Below are 26,108 nucleotides of genomic sequence, written 5' to 3'. Positions count from 1 at the left end.
GGAGGGGACTTAAAAGCATAAGGCTGGGGGGCCTGCCTGCATTCTCAATGTCAACAACACAGCTTTAAATATTTCTTTGTAAGAGTTGATTTATTGTAAACATTTTGAAATAGGATCTGACACTTTTGAGATCGAGTTTTTTATTTTCAGATAATTTATGTGGTGACTAAAGCTTCATGTTTTGATATCTGTCTGTCTCTGCAATTCAGTGATCTAGTCCCTATGTGGGCACTTAAAAAGAAATAATCTAGCATCTGTAACATTTAATAGGTATTATTTCATGTTATAATACACTCAGATGTAGTCAAAAATAAAATAATCATCAAACTCAAAAAAGAAAAATACTTATATATGTATATTTTTTTTCACATAGATTTCACAAAGATTCACATAGTTTACAGTTTGAATAGCGAGGAGGGGGAGTGAAAAATATTTTTTCAAACACTTGTGAGAAGTGGCAGGCTTTTGCTGCACTACGACTGTAATTTGGTATTTAGTCAACTTGGACACTGTAGGAAGAATGAATTACGCATACGAGCTCTACCTCTATCTAAGTTTTCATCCGAACACTTTACTTCAACTCCTCTCTTGTCTGGAGATGTTAACTTGAGACTTGACAATCTGCACGTGCAGTGTAAGGGCCTCAGATGAGACTGAAGGAGAAATACTGGCAGGGCTAACAACTGGCACCGCCATATTTCATGAGCACTGGTCAGACCCTTCAGGTTTCTTCTGGTAATGCTGAAACCTGTCATGGGGCACTCAGTGTCGGCAACAGAGGGGTTGCTCAGCTGCGCCTCACCCAACAGGTGATTTGCAAGACCTGTGTTTACTTCTAAGCAGCCGGCCAGCAGCTGTGTACCTGCCTGGCGACATCCTAAAATTGTTTATGATAAACCAAAATCCACAAGTACAGGCTGATGCTATCTGAAATGACCTTTCTGGGGAGACCTACTATTACACCAAGCTTTGTCTTTTGCTCCGCCTTAAGATGGGGGAACACAGATGTTAGGGGAGTCGTGTCAGAAGGGTTTCAAAGAGAAGATATTTACATTTCAAGGCAAATCAAAGAAATCCATCACAAATGGGACACAGGAAATCCTGTACTTTTGGAAATCACTTCGTCCCAGGAGATAAACAAACGTGTCTTTAAAAAATGGCTGATACGTCAGTTCTGACTATGTGCTGAGTTCTGTGCTAAGTGATTTACAGTGAATGTTTCATTTTTATCTTCATGACAACCTCATATTAAAAACGTTTGCATGGATGAAAACACACACACACACACACACACACACACACAGAGTTACTTAAACTACCCATGTCTACACGCAACAGCATTAGGATTCAGAGACAGACCAGCTGTTTCCAGAGCCCACGCTCCTTAAAGCACTTCGAATATACAGCCTCGTAGTCCAAATAATTTATTTTCTTGGCTCTGTGAACTATACTAGTAAACATACTTCAGAAGGAAATGTTGTAAGGTAGACCAAAATACACATGAAAGACCCGGGGGGGGGGGGTGGAAAAAAATATATATATGCAGTATTACCTCAGTTTCTTGAGCAACTTATGCTATATGCATGTGGGAGACCAAGCTGATGTTTTTTTACATGCTACAAACTGGAGGGGATTTGCTAAACATTAACAATGGTCTTAAAATAATGTAGGACAAATACTTTTATTAAAAGAAAAGCATTATATTAAGCACTTTGGAAGTGCCTATTTACAAATGACTACAAATCAGAGGATGAGCTTGCACAGCAGATTACAGCAAGGACTTCTTTTAAGAACTAAAAGTTTAGCTTGAATAATTCAGTGACAAACATTTGAGAGCACTGTACATACCAGGTTACATGCTAGATATTGAGGGAGTACAACATAAAGATGAGTTTCGGCCCTCACAGAGTTTACCAACTACTTAACAAATGAGGTATACGTTACATGTACCCAGCAGTAAAAATATCCTCTTTTAAAATGTAATTCAAAATTTGTCTTCAGTCAAATAGACCCTTCTTTCAATTGCATAAGCCTCTGAGGTCTGTTTTTCTACCACTAAGTCCTAAGCATCTCTAAGTGCAAATATTTGTTTTAACAGGTTGTCTACCAGCGTTTAACTACAGCTGGGCCCTATAGTGTTGGGTCCCCGCTGCCACCACATCACCAAAGGGCAGAAACCCCAGAGCCAGCCTGGGCTTCTCCCTCAGCTAGCCAACCACCACGTCCTGAGGCTGTCAGCTTCTCAAAAATACCTCAACTCCTTCCCTCCTCTCTTCACCTTTCTTAGTTCTGGCTTCAGCAATTCTTACCAAGACTTCTGCAATAGACAAATTTTCTTTCCCTAAATAGAAATAGGGTGTTTTTGTTTGTTTGTTTTTGTTTTTGTTTTCCTGATTATAATAGAAAAAGATCCCTGGTGATCTTTTAAACTTTTCTCAGAGAACAGAGCAAGATATAAGGAAAATAAAGATGTCATTCATCATTTCACCATTTAGAAATAACCATTATTAATGTTTTTTTTTGTTTCCCCCTAGATTTATGGATCTTTTTTATCCTCAAACAAAATTGGGTCCTACAATACCTACTGTTTGGGGAACTTTGTTCACTTACACAATGTGCCACAGGCATCTTTCTGGGTTAATCACCACAGCTCATAACTGCTTGTTAAAGCAGTACAATACTTCAGTGCCTGAGCTCCTTCCATCAGCCGGAATGCCCCATTCTGGGCTGCCAGCATTACTTTGTGGAACTAACCGCCCTTCCTCCCCAGGCCAAGCAATCGGTTCCTTTCAGGTGGTTAGACTGATGCCAGTCCTGTCCCCCGGACACCCCTCAACGCACTCCCCATGCTTCCAAGGACGGGCACATAATTCAGGGGACACTACCTGACCAAGGCTCAGGTGAGAGATGGGTTTATGAGCCAACTCTTGCCAATCAGTTAGCCTAGGACTAGTCAGAGGTCCTTTGGAAGGTAATGTCTTCCTGCTACAGTCATCAAGCTGGCAGGGTGGACATCCAGAGCGGCAGATGTCATCTGTGTGCCCATGTGCGGAGGGCCTGCCTGAGAATAATGCCAATCCAGAGAAATGCTAGGCCGAGATGTGAAGAAAGTAAAGGTAAGATACCCTCCAAGTCCTGATCCAGTTCTGACGAAAGCTGGATTTAAGAATTCCCGGTGACAAGAGCAAATCATCCCTGTGATCAAGTCAGTGTGACAGGAATCCTGCCTCATCCCTAACACAAGACATTTAGGATGCTTCCAATTCCTGACTACCGACCGTGTTTCCCCAAAAATAAGACCTGGCAGGACAATCAGCTCTAATGCATCTTTTGGAGCAAAAATTAATATGAGATGTGGTATTATATTACATAATATTATACTATATAATGTTACATAATATAATGTTATATATTATATAGTATTATATAATATTACATATAATATTGTATTATATCATATATCATATCATACTATACTGTATTATATTATATTATGTTATATTATACCCAGTCTGATGTTATAGTAAAATGCAATTGGGTCATATTAATGTTTGCTCCAAAAGATGCGTTAGAGCTGACTGTCCGGCTAGGTCTCATTTTCGGGGAAACATGGTGTATCAACGGATATCATAGATCGTCACACCCTCGTAAACTCGGCAGTACATTTCCAAGGGTCTCAGTACCTTCAGCCTTGCCCCTTCTTCCCTCACTCTCCTCTCTACCTTCAATCTATCCTTTGTTCCTTGACAAGGTAGTCTTTGAAACAAATACATAACTATGACAGTTTCCTGCTGAAAAGCTTCAACTCCTTTAGGAGGAAGCAGGGGCCAGCATACCTATCATTCCAGCTTCATTTCAGATCTTCCACACACTGATACCTCTGTGCTCTGATGACCTATTTGGGGTTTTTAATGCCATGTTTTTCTATCTCCTCATGCAGACATATGTCCGGCACCTCTATCATTCTCCACCCGGTTAAATCTCAGCTGCCATCACCTCCCAGCTGATGGGATTCTCTAATTCCCTCAGACTGAGCTAAGTACCCCTCCTCTTAGACCATGAAGAGTTAAAGCCCTCAGCACACATCACCATCTCCCCTAAGGGACTACATGTTCTTTGAAGACTGAGCCATGTGACTTCCCAGAGTCCAGAGCATAGTAGGAATTCAGCAAATATTTTTTGATAGCATGACTAAGTCAATGAGGAATGCTCAATTAATTGGTATGATGACTCTGTAGGTAGGTCTACATTACCAAGCAGCACAGGCTATGCCTACACTACTGCTAGCTCTTTGCACAAAATCTCCAAAACCAAAGCCCATTTTTTCATGGGATTAATCATTAACCAAGGCAGCTCATCATTCTATGCCAGAACACAGATAAGGACTGGTATATTATAGGTGTTTAATAAATTTTTACTGAATTGATAAATTAATGTATCTTTTTATTTGGATCACAAAGTTAATGTTGGGGAAAAGGGAAACAAACAAGTGATACAGACTTTCAATATTCTAACATCATAGGTTTCTAAATACCATCATCCATTCAACATCAGCACGTTTACTGAGCACATGTTACTATGAGCCAGGCAACAACTTAGGAGTGGCTAGACAAGCATGAAGGAAGCTCCTGTCATGGAGCTTATATTCAGCTGAGGAGACAAGCAGTAAATAAAGAAAATAATTCAATGTTATAGATAAAAAAGAAGCAAACACAATTGGTTTGGTGACCAATTTCGAACCCTAGTTAATGATATCATGCTGAAACATCTACGGATTAAATCTTTTTTTATGCATAAAAAAGGTGGATTGACGGCAGTGAGAAGATAGATATGGATTGATATGTCATAGAACAAATAAAGCAAACTGGTAGCTGTAGAGTCTAGGTTGTAGGTTTCTACTGTACATCATTTCTTTCACCGTTTTTGTATATTTGAAAAATTTTGTTAAAATGAGGAAGAATGTTGGCTGCCATCTCATAATGTTAATTCTGATTCCCCTGATAATGAAACTGACATGATAGAAAAAAATTTTCATTGAAAAATAAAATTAAATCACACAAGAATTAATCTGGTTTAAAAAACTGTACATAGAGAGTGCTGTTATGCTTTGAATTTTACCCAAACTAATTTTTTTTCAAATGGTGGTGATACTAAGCTGAGAGAGAGAGAGAGACAGAGAGAGAGAATGAATGAATGCTGGGAAGTAGGCTAGGGAAACTATTATAAACAGCTGAGTTGAAAAGATAAGTGTTTGAACCATTGACAGAAGGCACACCAAAATCACTTTTTCAAGCATTAAAAAAGAATTTAGAAGGAATGGATCCCTTAAGAACATCACCCCTGAAGGCTGAGACGCAGACTGAAGAAAAAAATCACCAAGGCTGATCCTATTACTCACTAGTCTGCACAGAAGTGCAGAGTCCTGATCCAAGTTAAAGGCCAAAAAAGGCATTTTAAATCACAAAGAGCTCCTTTGCTTGTCAGGTCCTAAAAATAAAATCAGGCATGGAAGCAAATGACACTTAGCTGAAGCCAACAGGTTTGTCATTTGCATGAAAAGGAACTAGGTAGTTGCCAAAATTCCTGTTTTGTCAGGCAAAATTTTTGGTCTACAGGCCACTATTCCAATCTGATCATGCAAATAAACATGGCCAGAAACCCTAAATCCTTGGAGAAATTGAGTTAGAATATCAACAACAACAACCAGTATGATTTGAGCTACTCATGGAAAATTCAACCATAATAATACTAATAAATTCTACGGGAAGACAAAGAGAACAACATGAGGTCACCGGCCTCAAGCAGCTTCTGCCTTAAACTTGTACAACCCTTCTTACCCTTCCTTACATTGTCCTCTGGTCTAAAAACAGAATAGGCATTATCATTCAATTTAATTTAATCGATAAATGTTTTCTGAATGCCTACAATGTGCCGGCATTACTCTAAGTGTTGGAGTTTCAGCAATGAACCAAACAGACAATACCCCTACTAAGATATGCTTCGGATTCCAGGGGAGAAAAAAAATGAACACAAGTGGGGGCAGCAGGTTAGCTCAGTTGGTTAGAGCACGGTGCTCTTAACAAGGTTGCCGGTTCGATCCCCACATGGGCCAGTGAGCTGCACCCTCCACAACTAGACTGAAACAACTACTTGACTTGGAGATGATGGGTCCTGGAAAAACACACTCAAATTAAAAAAAATAATAATAAAGTTAAAAAAAAGAACAAAAGTAAGTGAAGCACGAATGCTGGCTGGTAATACAGTTATGGAGGTGAAAACAAAGCATTTAAAATGGGGAAGGGAGTCAGAGTTAATCTCACGGAAGTGACATTTGAATTAAAGACCTGCAGAGGAGACACGGAAGTCTAAGGAACAACGAAGTATGTTCTACAAGATGGAACACCCCACGCAAAGGTCCTAGGGTAGGGCTGTGCCTAGCCCGTCCAAGAAACAGCAAGGAGGCTAGAGAGCAGTGAGCAAGAAGACACGTAGTAAGAAATCAGGCCACACAGGCCGTGGGGTGAGACCTCAGCAGGCCTCGCGGCCAATGGAATGACTCCTCTTTCCCTACAGCGACAAGCCATGGCATGACTTGTGCTTTGATTAACTCCATTTTGTAGTTGGGTCTATGTGTTCTTTATTCATGAATTCAACAGCTATTCATCACCAGTGGTGTGACTTTACTACTTCAGGCACTGAGGACCCAGCAGAGATCATGCTCGTGGGGCTCACCACGTGGGCTCTGGGCTTAACCACAGATGCTGTTCCAGCCACAGAGCAGGAGAGCCTGGCTCAAGGAAGGAAGGTTTTCCTGGGGACAAGACAGCTCCCTGAAAAATGAGCAGGGCAGGGGCGGCGTGAAGGACAGCGGCTCCCAGACAAGGTTGTTGTCCATGAAATGGCCTGGGTATCAGAGACAATGTGGCACCTGAAAGATATGTCACAGCCAAGAGGAGGTGAGAAATCCCCAGAGGTCAGCAGGGACCAGATGGTATAAGAATCATGACAGGAGTTCAGATGTAGGAACTGGTATTCTCCTTACAGGCTGCTGTGGGGCACCAAGGTGTTCTTTTGAGAAAAAAGAAGATGAAGCCAGAGAAGGTATCTTTCAATCTTTCAACCATGAGCACAGGGGAAAGAATGAGCTGTGGGCTGTGACAGTGCTGTGTTCACACCCTAGCTTTGCCACTCACTATCTTGGGCGGGTTACTTTAAACTTCGGATGTTTAACTAGAATGTCGGGGACTAAGTAGGATTACAGATGTTGAGTATGGTCACAAAGCTGGTGGTTAGTAATTAATAACTTGGCCTTCTTGTGCACCCTCCCCTCATCAAATCCTAATCCTAATTGGATGAACTGGTACTTGCTCCAATTCGCTTTTCACCTGCAGCCATTTAACAAGAAGGAGATGAACCCTTTCTCTAACATTTGACCTAGAATTCTCAAAGAAGAGACAACACTAGAAGTAATACTGTCAGCTTAAAGAGGCACAGTCTGGAGAACTGGACGGCTTTATTTTGCAACCATGATGGAGGTTCCTGAGCCAGGCATTCACTCCCCTGCACTGCTTTCCTTTCCATTAATTTTGCCCAGGGAATGGGTTTTTGTCAGTTGTCTTCATTTCTTCCTTCCTCCTCTACAGAACCTTCTGCTCTAGCCTCCAAGGTCTTCTCACTATGAACTGGGATGACCAACCATCCCGGTTTGCCAGGGGCAGAGGGTGGTCCCACAATGCAGGCCATTCAACTTGAAAACACCCTACTGTGAACCAACACTTTCAGACACCCCGCCCCCGAAGTGAGTGATACAGAACAAACCAAATATGCTTTGCCTCTGTCTTGAGATCCTCTCTGCCCCACCCAACTGGGTTTGTAATTTCTAAAGTGAAGATATGATAAAGCCTTATTTTTGTTTATGTGCTTCCTTCCTGCTCCATAAAGAACAAGCTTCTGAAAAGCAGACCCTTTGGCCTCCCACAGAACCTGGCACACACTAGATGGTCAGGAGACCTATATTGAACAAGTTGATAAAATCAACAACCAAATAAATATTCCAATCTGAGTCTTCAATTCACTCTCACAATGAACAAGGAAATGAACTCAGGCTTAGTCACTTCTTCAGCTCTTATTGAGGAAAGCCTTAAGGGAATTTGGGAAGAGGGGATGGTTAAAAAAAAAAGAGAGAGATAAGAGGTGAAATGGGAAGGCTCTAAATTAACACCTCTCAAATCCTCAATCTGTTCTTCACACAACTTCATTACTTCTCTGTCATTTCTGCTCCAAATTTCCAAATGTGCCAAGAAACGTTGAGTATTCCTTCGATTTGGCTATCGCTACAGATTGTGAGCGCCCAAAAGGCAAATTCTTGGGTGTCTTCATATTGTGAATGGCAGCTATGTCATTGCAAGTGCTCAAAAATATTAGTTAATTAATTACATAAAAACAAACATAGACAATCAGACTCGGCCTACAGAACAGGAAACTGTTCTATGACAGTGATGTGAGCGAGGAGGTTGGTAGCAGCCAGACTACTAAACATTATTCAAAGTTTTCCGGGGTAGGATGTAAATATACATCTGAAATGAAACTTGCCTGAAACCAGGAAAAAGGAATCTGATAATCTCTGCTATTTACTTTCAGCCAGTCTCCAGGGAACAAAAACGAAAAAAGCAATTAGATAAAGATGTTTTACCACGGCTGCTGATTTTATGTAAGTCAGATGAAGTTGGGAGAGGGTATCATGTAGGTAGATAAATAGAGCTATCCAAATACAGGGTAACTCAAGATGGAAGTCATCACCTGAGGGTTTTATTTTCTCTTCTAAATAGTATAGGCAAAAGCCTTATCTATTTTTTATGTGTGGACAGATTTCTTTCATTCTGAAATATAACACACCTTGCTTGGGACTGAGGGGGAAAAAAAGATTGCCTTCGGGCATTAAGAAAAGGCAGACTAAAGGCCACTGACTGAAATAACGCCTAAATACAGGGTCAAGCCAAGTCCTTGGCAAGCTCAGAAAAAGCAAAAATTAATTCTCAACCAGAAATAACAAAAGCATCCCCAAATAAATACAAATTAGGAGCTACTCACTTGATGGACTATACAACAGACTTGCTAGCAAGAGTTTTACCAGAACCTTGGAAAAGCTATGATATATTAAGTGGAAGAAAAGGAGAGACAACATTTTAATATGTGAGTGAAACCTACGTAAAAAATGTATGTGTGTGGGGCAGCCGGGTGGCTCAGTTGGTTAGAGTGCGAGCTCTGAACAATAAGGTCGCCGGTTCGATTCCCACATGGGCCAGTGAGCTGCGCCCTCCACAGCTAGATTGAAGACAACGAGCTGCCAGAGGGATGGCTGGATGGCTCACTTGGTAAGGCAAGAAGATTGCCGGTTCAATTCTGGCATGGGATGGTGGGCTGCGCCCCCTGCAACTAAAGATTGAAAATGGCAACTGGACTTGGAGCTGAGCTGCGCCCTCCACAACTAGATTGAAGGACAACGACTTGGAGCTGATGGGTTCTGGTGAAACACGCTGTTCCCCAATATTCTCCAATAAAATTTATTTAAAAAAAATGTATGCATGTAAAAGAACAATGCTACGAGAGACTTGTAGGGGAGGCTTTCTTTGTTTTTGTAATAGGGTATGTTTCTTTTTAAATTTCATTGGAAGATGGAGGAAGTCATTTAAATAGAGTCTTACAGGAAAAAATAAAATTTTGCTATCAGGGTGATTTGAAGGAGGCAGGAATGGTGAGGAATGTAGGTGGCACCTTCAGAGAACAGCAGGTTGTCTGGTGAGGCTGGGGCCAGGTCCCAGGGAGGGATAGGGTGCGGGGGGCAGGGCAGGGGGCACCAAGAGTTGAGGGACTCGGATACTTTGTTATGAACTCTGGACCTGACTGCATGGGCACTGCAGTTGAGGAGGAATAGCCTGGTCTAAGCTGCGCTTTCAGAGCAGGCTCTGGTGGCAGGAAGGCCTTTGTGCCCAGCTCAGAGGCCATGTGAGAGCGTGGACAAGAGATGAAAGCAGGAACGAGGGCCTGCCTTGCGGGAGAAACAACGGAACTTCCCAGCTTCTTGGAAAACCACCACCACTCAATCCATCTAGTAATACAGGGCCTTAGTGTTTACTGACCACTCGGCTGTTCCTTGTAGAAGCTGCTCAGGAAGGTGTCAAAATAGATGCTGACGCGTACAAAACTACCCAACCGTAAACAGAATACACGGCGAGGACGGTTCCAGTGAAATTCTGAGATTTGGGGCAAAACAGTAAAGGAAAATCGGGCTTTTCAACTTGTTAGAAACTCCAACAACTTCGTGAGGAAATGAGTTAGAGGAGAAAGAGAAGTAGCCTCCAAGGGAGACATGGACTCCAAATATTGGAGAGCAAGCGCATTCCATCCAGTCCGTGGGTCTCATCTCACGGCTCCTAGAAAGGCTTCACCACAGAGGCTTTTCTTTCTTCATCCTCCTCTCAGGCCCTTTCCGACCAGGCTTCCCCAACCTTTCTGCACTCCTCACATGCCAGAACTCTGCTAAATCTCAAAGTAAGACAGCGGCACTTGAACATGACTTGATTCTACAAGCTCAACACTCTATTTCTGCGGTCTCCACACTTTTCATTGTGCACCCACCAGTGGAAAACAATTTAAGTACATCTGCAATACACGGGCATGTTTATCCATCAATTATATAATAATTACTATCAGCCCACAGAGTAAGCACACGTACACTTGTTTTGTTTTTTAATAATTAACAAGAAGAACTGTAACTTCTGACATTTTCTTCTTATACTCAAAGGTATGGTCATTCAGACCATGAGGTTAGCCACATTTTCCCAAAGGGCGAGAATGAAGACTCTTTGGGAAAGATTGGGCTGGGTTGGACTAGACCCCACCCCTTTGTTATGTGGGAAGGAAGGGCCCCCTCTCTTAAGGATGTGCCCAAGTTCTCCGTGGACAGGCTCTGGAAAGCAGGGTGCAAGAGTCACTGTTTTCGGTTGCAAATTCTCCAACTGACACATCTCAACATGATGAAACGTCTCAAACCGCTTCATTTCCCTATTTCCTCCATTCCAGGCAGCTTCACCCATGAGGGATTTTCCCATCAACCTGTTACTTGATGAATCAGCCAACACTGAGGATGGGGCCGGGCTCCATTATCCCTTCAGGAGTTACACAATGCTGATTTTCTAATTCTTCCATCCTTTTGCATTTATGAGCTGTGATTTCTCCATGATTAACAACTTTCATCAACCATTTGACTGATGTCAAGTACAATTTATCTTAGAAAATCAGGATCAAAGCTGGATTCTTTCCCTTTATTTTTCAGAGTACCGAAGTGGTGTCCTGGCAACTTGTAAAAGTGACCTATTGATTTTGTGGGTTTTTCTTGTTTGAAGTATCATGGATTCCAGACTCATGGATTATTTCTCATTGGTTTGATTTCATGAAATCATTATTCTCTTTGGTGCTCTAACTGTCCCATCTTTGGCTCTTGAGTCCTTCTGACTCCACCCCACCGGTCTGCCTTGGCTTCCTTGCTTTCTGGCATGCCAACACGTCTCATCTTGCACATTTCCTGCCAGGGACCTGAAGTCAGCTACTTATCTGAGCAGGAGGTTCCTTTTAGTGGGAAAGGTATTTGGGAATCCCAACCTAAGTGCTAAGAATACTTGCGAGTGAGTCATCTTTACTTTTGATCCTTTTCAAAGTGCAGAGCTGGGAAACATTGCTTTTTAAAGATAGAAAATACAAGTAAGTGCATATGGATATTTCCTATTCGAGTTGAATATTACACAGTCTTTAATTCTTTAAGTACTCCCCCTTTTTTACATATTAAAAATTTTGGATCTTACAGTATCCCTGCAATAGTTTCAAATAACAGAAATATTTCCCACTATGAATGTACATTCCAAAGACTGCATTTTAAAGTCACTAGAAATAATTATTTTCTCAGGGTGAGAGATTAACACTAACTTGATAGATCACTGGGTTTGTTTCATTTGTTTTTTTTCAATCTGTTTCAGTTAGCGAATATTTTTCTGTTTGGGATTTTTTTTCAATTGTGTAAACATTTCCATGGTTCCAAAGTCAAAATAAGGTACATTAAGAGACATCCTCTTTCTATCCGTGATCCTGCACACCTCTCCTCCAGTGATAATCATTCTTACCAGCTTGTTTTTCTATTCTTCCATTATGTCTTTTGAAAATACACACAAAATCATATACACTAACATATACACACATTCCTCCTCCATACCCTTGTGTAGAATGGAGTAACTCTACACACTACCCTACACTTTGGCTTTTATCACTGAATTGGGCATCTCGCCCAGAGCAGGGGACACTTTTGTCATTGCTTCTCACAGTTACACAGCACTTCAATCAACGGACCCCAATCTAGGGACATTTGGGTCATTTCCAGTCTTTGTCCATTCCAAATCGTGCCACAATGAATGGCCTTGTGAACGTGCCATTTCTTATTTTTGCTCACATATCTTTGGGATAGATTCCTAGGTATAATTTGCTCAAAGGAAAGATGCCTTGGTAGTTTTGCTAGATGGTAACACATATCCTCCCACACTGAGCACCATGCTGCACTGTCACCACTAAGGTGGGAAAAGACTGCTACGCCTGCCCCTCACCCCTGGAATAGTTATGCTAGCCAACTTTCAGATGTTGGCCAGTCTGATATGCACAACATGATATCGCGACGCCATTTGAAAAGCATTTCTCTTCATTGTGAGTGAGGTTAATGTGTTTTCATATGTTTGGGGCAATACATTTATTTTTCCTCTGAATTGGTAATAGATTTTTCCCATTTCCATATTGGATTGTAGAACGTTTTCTTCATTTTTTAAAAGCTCTTTACCTACTGGGGGGGTGCCAAAAAATGTATACAAGTGGACACTTTGGTCAACGTTGCTCAAGCAGTAGTTTGCTGTAATCAGAAGTGTCTGGACACTGATGGTAACCACTTCGAGCACCTCTTGTAATTGCAGAAGTCAAACAGGACTTGTAGTCATCTTTTGTTATCGGTATATATTGAGTATTACAATTTTAATAGTTTTCCTTTCTTAAAATGTGTATACATTTTTTTGGCACCCTCTGTATTAGTGACACTAACCCTCTGCTATAAAACTTGCTTATGGTGTTGTTGTTGTTGCCATACAGTCTTTTCTTTTTTTTAAGGGCTGTCAAATGTATCAGTCCCCCGCCCACCCCAGGCTTGCTGAATTCTGAAATTCTTGAGTCAGTGAGGATCAGTTAGAATACATCGCTTCTGGTATACAATTGGGACACTTACTTACAATGTTAATAGGGATTAAACTATGTTTCATCTTTAGTTACACCGTAAGCTACATTTAGTTACATTTTAGTTACATTGTGACTTTCTTTCAACTTAATCAACCAACACTGTAGAAATCCTCCATTCATGTATAACAAAATAGGTTTTTTTAGGACTCTAAATTCCAACACTCTTAAAAAAGAATTTTATACTTTCTGTAAAAAACGTTCTATTTGTGCTCCCTGGATATAGAACTGTGCCATCTCGTGGAGAATACTCACATATCATTCAGGCAATTCTGGGCATTTTAGATATGACTAACATTTTTCATTTGGTGTAACACATAGGTCACTTCTTAGGTTATTCGGTACCATCTCATCTTAGGCCCTCAAAGTTACACGTTTTACCATGCTGACCAGCCATCTGTCACCTAACATGCAATAGATTAGTTTGTCCCCTAAACTGTACCCCAGGGACTGGTTGCAATAGCAGAATGATACATGAGGGGTGATCAAACAATATGGTGAATGTTTAAGTAAAGAAAAATTCATTACAGTAAAAGACACATTGCCATTGATGCCCTTCAAAATACTCCCCCTCGCTTCAAACACACTTGTCCCATCGTTCTTGCCACTTTCTGAAGCATTTCTGGAAGTCCTCTTTTGTGAGTGTCTTTAGTTGTGCTGTCGTGGCTGCCTCGATGTCCTGAATCATTTTGACTTTGGGGAAGAGCCAGAAGTCACGCAGTGCCAGACCCAGTGAATAACGTGGATGAGGATACACCGTAATGTTTTTATTTGACAGAAATTGCCATATACCAGAAGTGATGTGTGACACAGAGCCTTTTCTGTTGTGATCAAAAAATATGGTGAATGCTGCTGCTGAGTGCCACCCAACAGAAAGACAGGGATCTTCAGTACGGAAAGTGGGGCATCAAACCTTAACTGTAACAGTGTGTGACAAGTTTCAACTTGTTTGGTGCAGTGAGTTGGGTGTGAGCTATGGCTGAGAAAAGGTGTGGTTTAAAGTGTGCTATAAATCATCCTCCATCATAACAACAGTTCGTGTCATACATTGCTTCTGGTACAGCAATTTCCATCAAGTAAAAACATTATAGTGTGTCCTCATTCACCTTATTCACCGTATCTGGTACCATGCGACTTCTCACTCTTACACAAAGTCAAAATGATTCAGGACATCAAGGCAGCCATGACACCATAACTAAAGACACTCACAAAAGAGGACTTCCAGAACTGCTTTAGAAAGTGGCAAGAATGGTGGGCTAAGTATTTAAAGAGAGGGGGAGTATTTTGAGGGGGATTAACGGCAATGTGTCTTTTACTATAATGATTTTTGTTTTATTTAAACATTCACTGTATTGTTTGATCACATCTCATAGCTCTAGGAACAATAATAATCATGTTTACTATGCACATAACATTTTCTTACAAGTCTCTCTGAGCTAAAAAGAACATTTAAACATGAGCTGACTTTTTAAATTAACCCTTCTAAATTCTCCCTTCTTACACCTCACACACCTGGCGATTAGTCCAACGTGTCTGCTGTTACATTTAGTGAACCTGAGAAAAGGGTCTCGGGGGGGCTGCATATAAGGGAAAGAGGCAACCACAAGGGAAAAGACACAGTAGGGATCCCTTGGGTTGTAACTGAACAAAGGAAACAAGTACACATCTCAGATAGTCATTCTAGGATAGAAACCTGTGCGTTAAAATTATCTGATAATTTTGTTACCTGGGAATTCTTCACTCTGCACATCCAAATGAACTATTTCACCCATGTGACCTTTCCTTTCCAGAATAGGACTTCTCATCACCAAGATCTCCTGACTCAAACAATTTACTTTTGGCATGAACACTATCAAACCTGGCTTCACAATACTCAGCTAATTATAAATGAAATGAGGCTAGAGGTGGGTAAACTGACAGCAGTAGTAGGAAATGGTGAATGTATGAGGAAAGAAACTACCATCAAAACAGGAAAATGCTAAGAGCCTACAGTTGGGGCCAATTAATGGATCACCTTTTGGTGGGCCCACTGTATCACCTCCTAAAATAATCACTTCTATTGGCAACAATGACACCGTGTGAGCAAGAGAAGGTCAGATTGCCTTCTGGGCCTAGTGGTTAAGAAGTCAGAAAAGTGCGAAAGAGTGTTTTCCAAAGTTCCGTTTTAAAAAAGCGAACTTTTTTCTTTAAAGTTTGGTGCTTAAGTTAAGGTTTCATTATTTGGAAAACGTATGGACACAGAAGACCTCATTTCTCATCATTAACCAAGTGGATCCTAAGCAGCATCTGTGTAACATGAAATGGGTGTAGTGCCTGCCAATCCGAAGTCAACCCAAACCCTTTCGCAAAAGGCTCACATGGACTTTCAATTGCAATTAAAAAAAAAAAAATCAGTTATTCCCAAGCCAAGGTTCAATAGCACACATTTCTACAGTTCAGGGCCCTGGCAATCATAACCATAACCCAAAATACACGACCATCGAATTTCTTTTCCCATTTATCTTTGATGGCATTCTGGAAAGCAGAGGCGAACATGGATACTCACGGAACATGGTGTAAAACTGCTGCGGGTTCAGATTCCATTTTCCCCAGGGGGTCTTGTGGCCTTTAGACTGGGCATAATTAGCATGGTTAAACTCCGGCTCGGTGCCGAAGGAGTCCAGGACTCGGAGCATGCACCTGAAAGAAAAAAGTGCTCGAGTAAATCTACAGCTTTGACCCCCAAAGCTTGAAACATAAAAGCTCTAAATTCTTTCAGGGACTGCCCAAAATGGACAGATCCTTTTAGTTAGAAAAACGACTGGACAGGGATCGAGAGGTTTTAGAATAGCTTGGACACCAAACATCTCCATGTGTGACTGCTGAGCCTAGACCATCACAGCACATAAAATCTGCTTCAGGTGAATTGGCTAATCACAGAATATCACTCAAAAGTACCCACAAGCCGGCACTGCAGACGGCCTGTTCACTGCGGTACCCCTAGCCAGGGCCGAGCATACAGGGGTGACTAGTGAACACTTGTTGAGGAAACAAAGAACCACCATTTTTAGAGGTAGCTATGGTCTGAATATTTATGTCCCCCCAAATATATACCATATTTCCCCGAAAATAAGACTGGGTCTTATACTGTATTTCCCTGAAAATAAGACCAGGTCTTATACTAATTTTTGCTCCAAAAGATATATTAGGCCGTATTTTCAGGGGATGTCATTTTTTTCATGTACAACAATCTACATTTATTCAAAGACAGTCATGTCATCTTCTTCTGGAACATCGTCATACGTACTAAATGCGACCGTCTGGCTGATGATCTTCACTGGGGCTTCTTTTAGGGGTAGGCCTTATTTTCGGGGTAACACAGTATGTTGAAATCCTATGCTCCAAAGGTGATGGTATTAGTAGATGTAGGCTCTGGGAGGCGACAAGGTCATGACAGGGCAGCCCTCATGAATGGGGTCACCGCTCTTTTAGCAGAGCTCCCGGGCCCTTCCATCATGTGAGGAAACAGGAAGTCTGAGACCTGGAAGCCAGCCCTCACTCCACCATGATCTTGGACTTCCAGTTTCCAGATCTGTGAGCAATCAATGTTTGTTCTTTACACGCCCCCTGTCTGTGGTATATATTACAACAGCCTGAACAGACAAAGGTGGAGATCTTATTCTGCTTAAAATACTGGCATGGTTTGGCTCTTTCAACAATCATCCAACATTTTCGTCAATTAATTAGAATATGTGATTTTAGGGAAAGCTTAGAATCTCGCTCAATAGGCAGTGGTGATTTTTATATATTCGACAGTAACAGAACATTATTGCTTTCTCCCAGGACCTGAAGAAGTGAAACTGAAGATGTTTCATTTGGCTGTTCCGCCAAAGCCTTAGCACGGGGTCAGCCAAATCTGACCCCCCACTGAAGGCCCACTTTTGTATGGCCTTCGCGCACAGAATGATCTTTACATTTTCATATCATTAAAAGAAAAAAAGAACAAAAAAGAACAAAAAAGAATGTTTTGTGACATGTGAAAATTGTATGAAATGCAACTTTCAGCATTCAAAAATAAAGTTTTATTTGAACATAGCCACACCCAGTTGTCTACATATTACTGTGGCTTCTTTCACACAATGAACAATAGAGTGAGAGAGACAGAGACCATATGGCCAGTAAAGCCTCAAATATTTACTATCTGGCCCTTGACAGAAAAAGTCTGCTGACAAACTGCTTTAGAGTACACATAGAATGACCAATCAGAGGAAATGAATCAATACTAAAACAGAATTTACTTATTTTGTTTACATTTATTTCATTACTGATTCTCAAAACATTGATGTAAATTTAGCTAATAATTGGCCAATAAAAATGGCACTATTTTCTGTTATGCATCAAAAATACCTCTGAATAGCCTTTACTGGACCAATAAGCACGAAAGTAAGTAAAGATTAAAGCTCGCATTTTAGAGTCAGATCATGGAAATGACTTTCAAGTATGTGATTCAATTTCTTTCTTCCTTTTTGCACTATTAGGGAGTCATTCTTCCAACTTTTTATTTTTACATCAATGTGTGATTCAGAAAAAAATGTGAACACCAGATTGGATTTTTCAGGAAGGGCAACAGTAAATTGCCATTTTGGTGTGATGATTTTCTCATTAGCTATCACCACTGTTTTTCTAGACAAGGAAGAAAAGAAAGAGGGAAGGTAGGGAGGAAGGAGGGCGGGTCATGACCACAAAGTGAAATACAAGCTGACCACAGAAAGCATTTCCTTGTTTTGGATGACTGTGTGGCTGGTTCTCAAGGAACATGTTATCATCACAGCGACAATTTTCACAGTCTCACCAAGAAGGTGTCATCAGCCTGGCAGCCAACAGGTGGACAGAAATGGGCGTCCACATCCAGGAAAAAGCTAGGGACCCAAGGAACTGACCAGTGCATGATTTCCGAGCTCTTTGAACAGCTCAGAGCATTCCTTTTCACTTAATAAAACATTTCCATGTTTTAATTTACAGTTTTCTTTTTAAAATAAGGTGCAAAAGGAACTGATGGGAGCCAGTATATCTTTTTTCTGAGAAAGATGGCAGGAAACAGCAGGGATGATAGAGGCAGCTTGCTGCAGGAAGTCGCTGCCAGAGAGGGAAGGATGTACCCTGACAGGAGAGGCCGGAAAGGTGCAGCTCCTGCCAGAGGAACAGAGCTGGGATTCAAGGACAATGGTGCTCCGTGCAGACAGGGCAGGGAGCAACAGGCACCCTTGTCATAAGGAACCTTCGCCTTGAAGGCTTTGGCTGCTTCCACTTATTTGCCATCGACTCGAACATTCTATATTTCTCCCCAGCTTTGGCTTGTGACTCTGTTTTTAACTTGGAATTTTATTGGTGTGATTTTCAATATGGATAATTAAAACAAACTCTAACGAGTAAAGATGCCTGGTAGTCACCTAACTTCTGAAAGCCTGGACTTTTATAACGTGCCTAGACGTACGCTACGGGATGGTGGGCGGGATCCCCTGTCTCATATACTTGTAATTCTACATCCTTACTCTTGAAGCTTTGATTTAGGAATTGCTTTTTTTTTTTTTTTAAGCTTATCTGGGTTTGTTTTATAACCAGAGGCAGGAGACTGATCTCTGTCTATGACAGAGGAGGCTTGACATAGTTTTCCTGCTTCGATCACTTTCTACATCTGTGTGTTTGGGAATTGTGTTTGTGTTGTTAATATTTATGCCCTTCCTCTAATGCCTTGTGTCTGGAGCATCAGGAACAGACTGATGACTTAAAAATATATTTGCCTTGCTGCCCAAGCAGCTGGCCTCCTTCTAACAGGGATCACTGCACCAATGCCAAATGACTCTTGGAACATTCTCTCTGCTCTAAGCCACACCATTACAAGATGGATGCTCGTAACCTCCTTGCCAGGACCTACTTCCTAATTTGGAGCTTGATGTAAAACATGGCGTACTGTAGACTAATTTGCATCTCACTTTCCTGTGTGTCCTCAATGCTCGGCAAAGGCTGCATATGAAGCCAAGTGGGAATGAGTTTTGCAGTACCTAGCACTATACTAGTTGAGTGTAGGTATTTAGTAAATGTTTAATTGAATTGCCTGGTCCCTACAAAAATTAGACAGAATTTACAAAGATCAACATTTCCAAGGTCAACAGGACTCAAGAGTTTCTTCCCAAAAGAAAAATCAGATGATAACTTTACATTTAATGGAATTCGTACCACCTACTATGGATAGCCCTGAGAAGTTCTAATCTTCAAAAGGGAAAGAAATGAGCAAGAAACTTTCTGCAGGACCTGCTTGGCCTTCTGATGAAAGCTTAGTTTCATCATGCCACAAAGACATCGGGGCTAAAGTACTAACAGACCTCCTGCCAGCTAATATCACTAACACAGATGATTTGCTAAAGAAAGGCGGCATAAACATTACACTCTTCCATAAACCCCCTCTGAGACAGGGCCTTTCGATCCAACAAGAATCAAATACCAATCAACAGTGACCATTTTGATAATGAAATTGTCTTTTTTAATTGACCTAAACACTACTGCTGAGAACATGTTCCCATCCAAACCGCCCTTCTTAATGGCGAGGACATTTGAGTCCAGGGATGCTCGCACTGCCCAGTCCCTTTAGCACATTTATCAGATGCCTGCCATTTGCAAAGCGTAAGAACACAGCAGCACTGCCTTTCTTTCTTTCTTTCTTTTTTTAATGCTGTAGCTAAAAAGAAAAAAGATACAAAAAAACACTGTTTACTTACATGACTTTTTTTTTTTTTTTAGTCAGAGAAAAATAACCAAATTTAATACAGACATATGTATAGAACCCCATAACCCCATATACATGAGAGAGTCAGAGACCCCCACATGCACAAGACGTTCAAAGTCAGAAAGGGGAACTTGAGTATATAAGACATCCTGAACTAAGGATGATGTCAGATGTTTGGGGAGCTTCAAAGTGGTCATTGCAGAATGATAAAAGCAGATGTTTAATAAATAAAGTTTGTCAGGCCCTACAGAGAGGTTCTCTCTGATAATCTCTTATAGGCAAGGCCCCTAATTCAGGTTCTTCCAGGTAGTCAAGGGAGGGGCAGAAGTTTCTGAGCCAGAAGCTAAAGTTGCCCTTACCACAAAACAATTCACATACCACAGAAGTCCATCTTGGTGGGAGTAGCTCTGAAACCCCACATGGGTTAACACACCTTTTATATGACTTATTAAGCAAGAAGAAAGATGGGTATTTCCATGTAACTGAGAACAAATGTGATGACCCATGATTCATGAAAACTTCAAGAAAACAATAAACCCAGAATCAAGACAAATCTGATGCAGAAGGTAGAGTGCTATTCTAGCCCAAACTAAGATTTTTATTTTGCTTTTTTGTGAAACTATATCCAAAAGCAATGAAAAGCACACAGTCTCTTTTTTTTTTTTTTTTCAGTCTCTTCTTAATCAATCCCTTTCCTCTGCTCATGATGGTTTCACTACCCAGTGAGGAAAATCATTGCTACTGAAAATCAGTGCTACTGCAAGGGAAGGGAATGAATGACAATGGTGTTTCCCCCTGTGTTTTTGAGAAGGTTCTTAATATGTTCAATTTTCATTTCTTTCCATTCTAAAGGCCTTCCAGTCTGACATAACTTTGGAGCTTAAAGTTAATAATATTAAACTATAAACTAACCTGAAATAAAGAAATTTAGTTCAGGCCATTACTGATTCATTTATTGGTTAGGTTAAAAGAACATATCAAAACATCTCTTTACTGAATATCAAAGGAAAAGAAACACATAGAGGGCTTTCCAAGTTGTGCTAATCGAAGGATTTGCAGGGCTTAGGAAGGCGGTTCAAACTGTAGGTCAACACCTACCATCACTGGTAAAGTTGGTATTAACTTTACGATTTTTACTCAAATTCATGTACCACTGATACTATTAAATAAATATGATGTTTGTTTAAACTTATTCGCCTTTTAAAATGTATTAGAAATTTTTATAGACCATAAATAAAAGCCAGTATAACTGTAATAAATGGAAGACAACAAAAAAAGCATATTACTCTTCTTTAGTATTATTAAACTCAAACTACATACGTTTGCCTGCTGAAGGCTGAGATGTATAGCTGTTCTCACTGTTACAAATACATGCACATGTATCATGTAAAAGTAGTGTTGAACAGATCGTAGCATCAAACTAAGCCCTTTTCAGAAAGATTGAAAGAAAACAGAAAAATAAACTTCATTATATAAAGTCACTTAGTGTTATGCAGTGTATCATGTAAAATCGTTTCAAATACTAAATCACAGTCCCAGACTCACACCCCAGGAAACACTGAGCTCATCTACCAAATAATACAGACTGTGCGCAGACTAACCCATGTACTTGAGTCATACTAAGCCTGAGGCAGGTATTAAAAAGTGCAAGACCAACATTCAGACAAGCTATTCCCAGCTTTCTCTTCCAAGAATGACAAGAATACTGATGATGGAAAGTCCAAGAGAAATGAGTCACTATCTCAAACCTAAGAAACACAAGAAATGGTCACTGTCCATAGTTTATCAAAATCATTATTTGATTAAACAGATGAGATTGGTGTAGGCGTACCAAGAGGAATGCTAAGTATTAGGGAAGGCAAAAAGGAGCTTGGACACTTGTTTTCTACTCTTAAAAGAAATCAATGAAAATAATGAATAGCCCTTGAAAGTAAAAAGTCATTGTGGAGAATCTGATTTTCAATTAGGAATGGAAAATATACTCCACATAGTTCAAAAGGTAATCTTTGATAAGCTTTTTCTACCTGCAATCATGTGACCTTGTTAAAAATAACACATTAAAACTCTATAAACTTAAGAGCAGCATGCAGCACTTACTGGTAATGTACCCAGGATGGTCCAAGAGTTTTCTTGAATTGAGCGAGTCCTACAATATCAATATAAATGAGTTCAACGATTCTGTCTCCTACAGTTGGGCAGCCAGATCGGTTTCCTACAACCTTCTTCATTATTCTAGAGAAAGGGCAAAGAGAGGAAAAAAAGATAAACAATTTACTTCAAGGCACTACACTTAACAACTTTAATAGGTAAATAAACATCCAAGAATCCTTATCTGAGAGGACGGCAAGGCCCTTCCCAATCTACTGCTTATCTCAGTTCTGCCCACACATCGAGGCCCACCCAGAGCCCTGCTTCTGACTCTTGCCAAAGGAAATGGTGTACAAACAGCCTTTGAAATCAAGGAAGATATAGATCTGAATTTATCGCCACTATCTAGCAGCTGTGAGATCTTAGACAAGTTACTGAACTTCAGAATCTTTCCTCAGAGTCAAACAAAAAAACCCCACCACAAAACCAGATTGGATACAGATAAGAAAAGATAGCATCCTCTCAGGTACCCTTCGGGGTTACGTGAGGTACTGAATAGAAACTGACTAATGTATAGTAGATACTCATGACTATTAAGTTTCTTATTACTCCAGCCCTCACTGACCTCCCGTTTCTGACCTCTTCTATTTCTGGCATCTATAGTATAAATTTCTTTCAATACTGTCTTGTATTGTCTCCTAATGTTTTCTCTTACATCAAATTGTTCCTTCTGACTAGACTGTATTACAGAGCGGCACTACAGTGTATACTTCTTCATTACCCTTTCTTCCACCGTGCCATTCACCTAGAAATAGGGCTTCATTGAAGCCTTCTGCCCCTGCTCATGTGCCACAACAATCTTTACCAAATGATGCATAGATCCTATTTCAAAGGACAACAGACATGAACAGGACTCTGCTCTGTAGCTGTGCCAGGCACACTGCTCCTCTCCTCTGGTTCCCTATAACCAAGTTCTTCCCAAGAATTTGAAGATTTTTTGGTAAAAGGTGAGGCAGTAAATACTTTCATCTTTAAGGCCACACTTTCTCTGTCTGAACTACTCAACTCTCCATTGTGAAATGAAAGAAGTCACAGTTGATACAGAAACAATGGGTGTAGCTGTGTTCCCATGAAACCTCATTAGTAAAAAGAGGCAGGACTAGACTTGGCCCATTGAGGCAGAGTTTCCTGACTCCTGGTCCACCCTGTATTCAGTGGCTCCCAAACGTGTCTGCACATTAGAAACCTGCAGGCATCAACATACGGATGCCTGTGCCCTGTCCCGAAAGCTTGTGGTTCGATTGGTCTGAGATACGGTGTGAGTTTTGGGAATCTAAAAAGTGTTCCAGGTGGTTCTATGTGCAGTCATGTTTGGGAACCAGTGTTCTATGCTGCTTCCACAACTGTCTTCTTAAAAAACACACATCTGTCCCTGTCACTAGTGCTTCAAGACCTCTACAGACTTTCTCTTGGCCACCAAACTAAGTCTGCCTGGCAGACCCCTAATATGCCTTTCCTAACTTCCCCAGAAAGCACTTGTCCCTGGCGTTCCTACAGTAAACCCACTCATTCATTCATCCATTTATTCCTCCTTTCACTCATCTGTGCAGTAGTTATGAGACCCACTGTGTGCTAGGCACTATTCTAGGTGCGCAATACACCGTAGGCAATATTTCCACAGGTTCTACACTCCCTGTGCTTACATTCTAGCATTCATCTCTCCATTAGTACTAACCACATTAGAATTAGTGTAATTATTAAGTCACGCAGCAGTTGTAATCATCAAAAGATTGGCATCTCCTTGACCACCTGCTGCTCATCTCTATATGTTATGCCAAGAACCAGCCCGCAGCAGGCATAGGAGGAATGACGGCTACCTGTATGAATGCACCTACTTCACAGGTGGTGTACCCAGTGTGTTTTAAAGGAAACAGGAAGGAGGCAATAGGAGGCAGCCTGCTGAAGGGGCACAGTGGGGGTTAAGGGTTCAGATGACCTCAGGTTTAGCTAGATCTGAAAGGAGAGACGCAGTACAGTGGTCAAGAGCACAGGCTATGAGGTCAGACAGACATATGGCTCAAGTCCTGGCTTCCCACGTATTCTCCGTGTGACCTTCCACAACTCATCTGTGGTCTGAACCAGTTTCCTCACCTGTAAAATGCAGAAAGCAATAGTACCTATTTCCAAGTTTGTGCTAAGGACTAAATAAGATGAAACATGTAAGATGCTTAGTATCTGACGCACGGTAAGGACTCAACAAATGCTAGCTGTTAATAGTCATCACAGTTGTCATAACTGTTGAAACTGCTGTTGTAACTAAAGCCATTATCAGTTTCCACCCATGGAAATCACTTAAGAAAGGACAGCCAATATTATCTTACGGATATTGCTTTCATCTCAACACTACCACTAATGAAGTGCAGACCTTGGACCCAACACAGTGACCTCTCTGGGAGTCAGTATCTTGACAATAAAGTAGGAGCAGGGTGGGACATACTTTAACACCCCTTCCACCTCCAGAATGTTGATTCAAGGTGTTTCTTGTGGAACATTTGACATGTGGCAACATGTTTTGCAAAAGTCTCAGTGGGCAGTTATCCCACTGAGGAGTGGGAGGGGAACTAAAGGAGTGAAGGGGAACTAAGCATTCCTGCTTAGCCAGCTGTGTCAATCTAAAAGAGATTAAGAGAACGCTGGAGCTAGAAGCAAATTTCAGTGAAATAGAAAACCCAGGTAGAGTTAACAGGATCAGAGTTGAAAGTTGGCTAATTGAAAAAGGATTGGATCGGGGCTTTCAGGAAACTCATTCTATCCAAATTAAATTATAAACAGGAACCTGCCCTGTTTCAAGATTTAGAAAGCTTGATGTAGGGAATGGTATGAATTTCAACAAGAGACAGGGAATTAGGAAAGTCAATAATGTTTTGTGCAGATGTTGGAAGCACCTGTAATATCAAAGAATAAGCTCCTTAGTTTGAATTTTCTGGCATTCATTTATGCAGCCTCTGGAGCCTGTAGCTACAATGAAAACATATTATCCTTTTCACAGTGTATGTATTTAGCTCCTGAAAATAATCTTCTTATCTCCTGTTTAGTGAATTATCACTTTCATTTTCCTCCACAAGAAATTACACACTAATAGAGGGCTTTAAGAGTTTACAATTTCTTTTCTGTATTCTGATTTTAAAATTGAAAAGTAATCTCCTTACTCCTTGAGCTCAGCCAGTGAAGCTGAAATCCTAATGTCATGGCCCAGTAAGTACAGAGATGTAATTAAATCACTCCATTGAACTAATTCACCAAGAGGGCCACCACTGAAAGCTGTCTCCGCAATCTTAAATCCAGATTCCTTCGTCAGGAGTCCCAGGTGAACGAGGACCTGAAAAAAGAAAACAAGAGGCAAATACTGATTCCCACTGAACCAAGCAGAAACTCCACAGGAAAACACCAAAAGGCGATGAACCAATTCTAAAGTCATGTCTATGTTCTATTGAAATCCCAATGGGGGTAAGGAGTTTTTCTAGAAAATACAAAGAAAGGAAGACAATACTTTTTCATTGTTGTTTTAGAGAAATAAAGTCATTATTGCCCTCAGTATGGCTAAGAGCATCAGGTATGGACTTTTAAAAGAAGGATCTATTTAGAAAGTCAGAATAAAAGGAGAGTAAGCCAGAAAAATAAAATATTTTTGAATAACGTGGGACTTTTTTCCACAGCTAAAATATTTTTACACTTTTAACATGGAACGTATCAAACGTATACAAAAGCAAAGATGACAAGACAGTCAATTCCAATATACTCATCAAGTAATTTCAAGAATGATTAACTCATGACAAATCTTGTTTAATATACACCACTCATTTTCTCCCAACCCCTCTATCTTATCTTGAAGCAAATTCTAGACATCACTTACTTTCATCTGTATTTCAGTTTGCTT

General features: G+C 40.7%; 1 protein-coding gene across 2 annotated transcripts in view; it reads right to left on the bottom strand.

Moving 5' to 3' along the window:
* Window positions 1-26,108, bottom strand: part of MGAT5 (alpha-1,6-mannosylglycoprotein 6-beta-N-acetylglucosaminyltransferase) — a 319,813-nt gene that overhangs the window by 84,107 nt on the left and 209,598 nt on the right. For both annotated transcript variants that reach the window (XM_081052606.1, XM_081052607.1), the window contains exons 10-12: window positions 25,381-25,550; window positions 22,181-22,315; window positions 15,866-15,999 (exon numbers count right to left, since the gene is read on the bottom strand). In XM_081052606.1, the coding sequence (XP_080908732.1) occupies window positions 15,866-15,999; window positions 22,181-22,315; window positions 25,381-25,550 (439 nt within the window). The remainder of the gene's footprint in view (window positions 1-15,865; window positions 16,000-22,180; window positions 22,316-25,380; window positions 25,551-26,108) is intronic.

This window comes from Rhinolophus hipposideros (genome assembly GCF_964194185.1).
Source record: "Rhinolophus hipposideros genome assembly, chromosome: 6".
Taxonomy (NCBI): domain Eukaryota; kingdom Metazoa; phylum Chordata; class Mammalia; order Chiroptera; family Rhinolophidae; genus Rhinolophus; species Rhinolophus hipposideros.
Note: the sequence above shows the minus strand (reverse complement) of the source record. Positions and strands in the feature narration are given on the sequence as shown.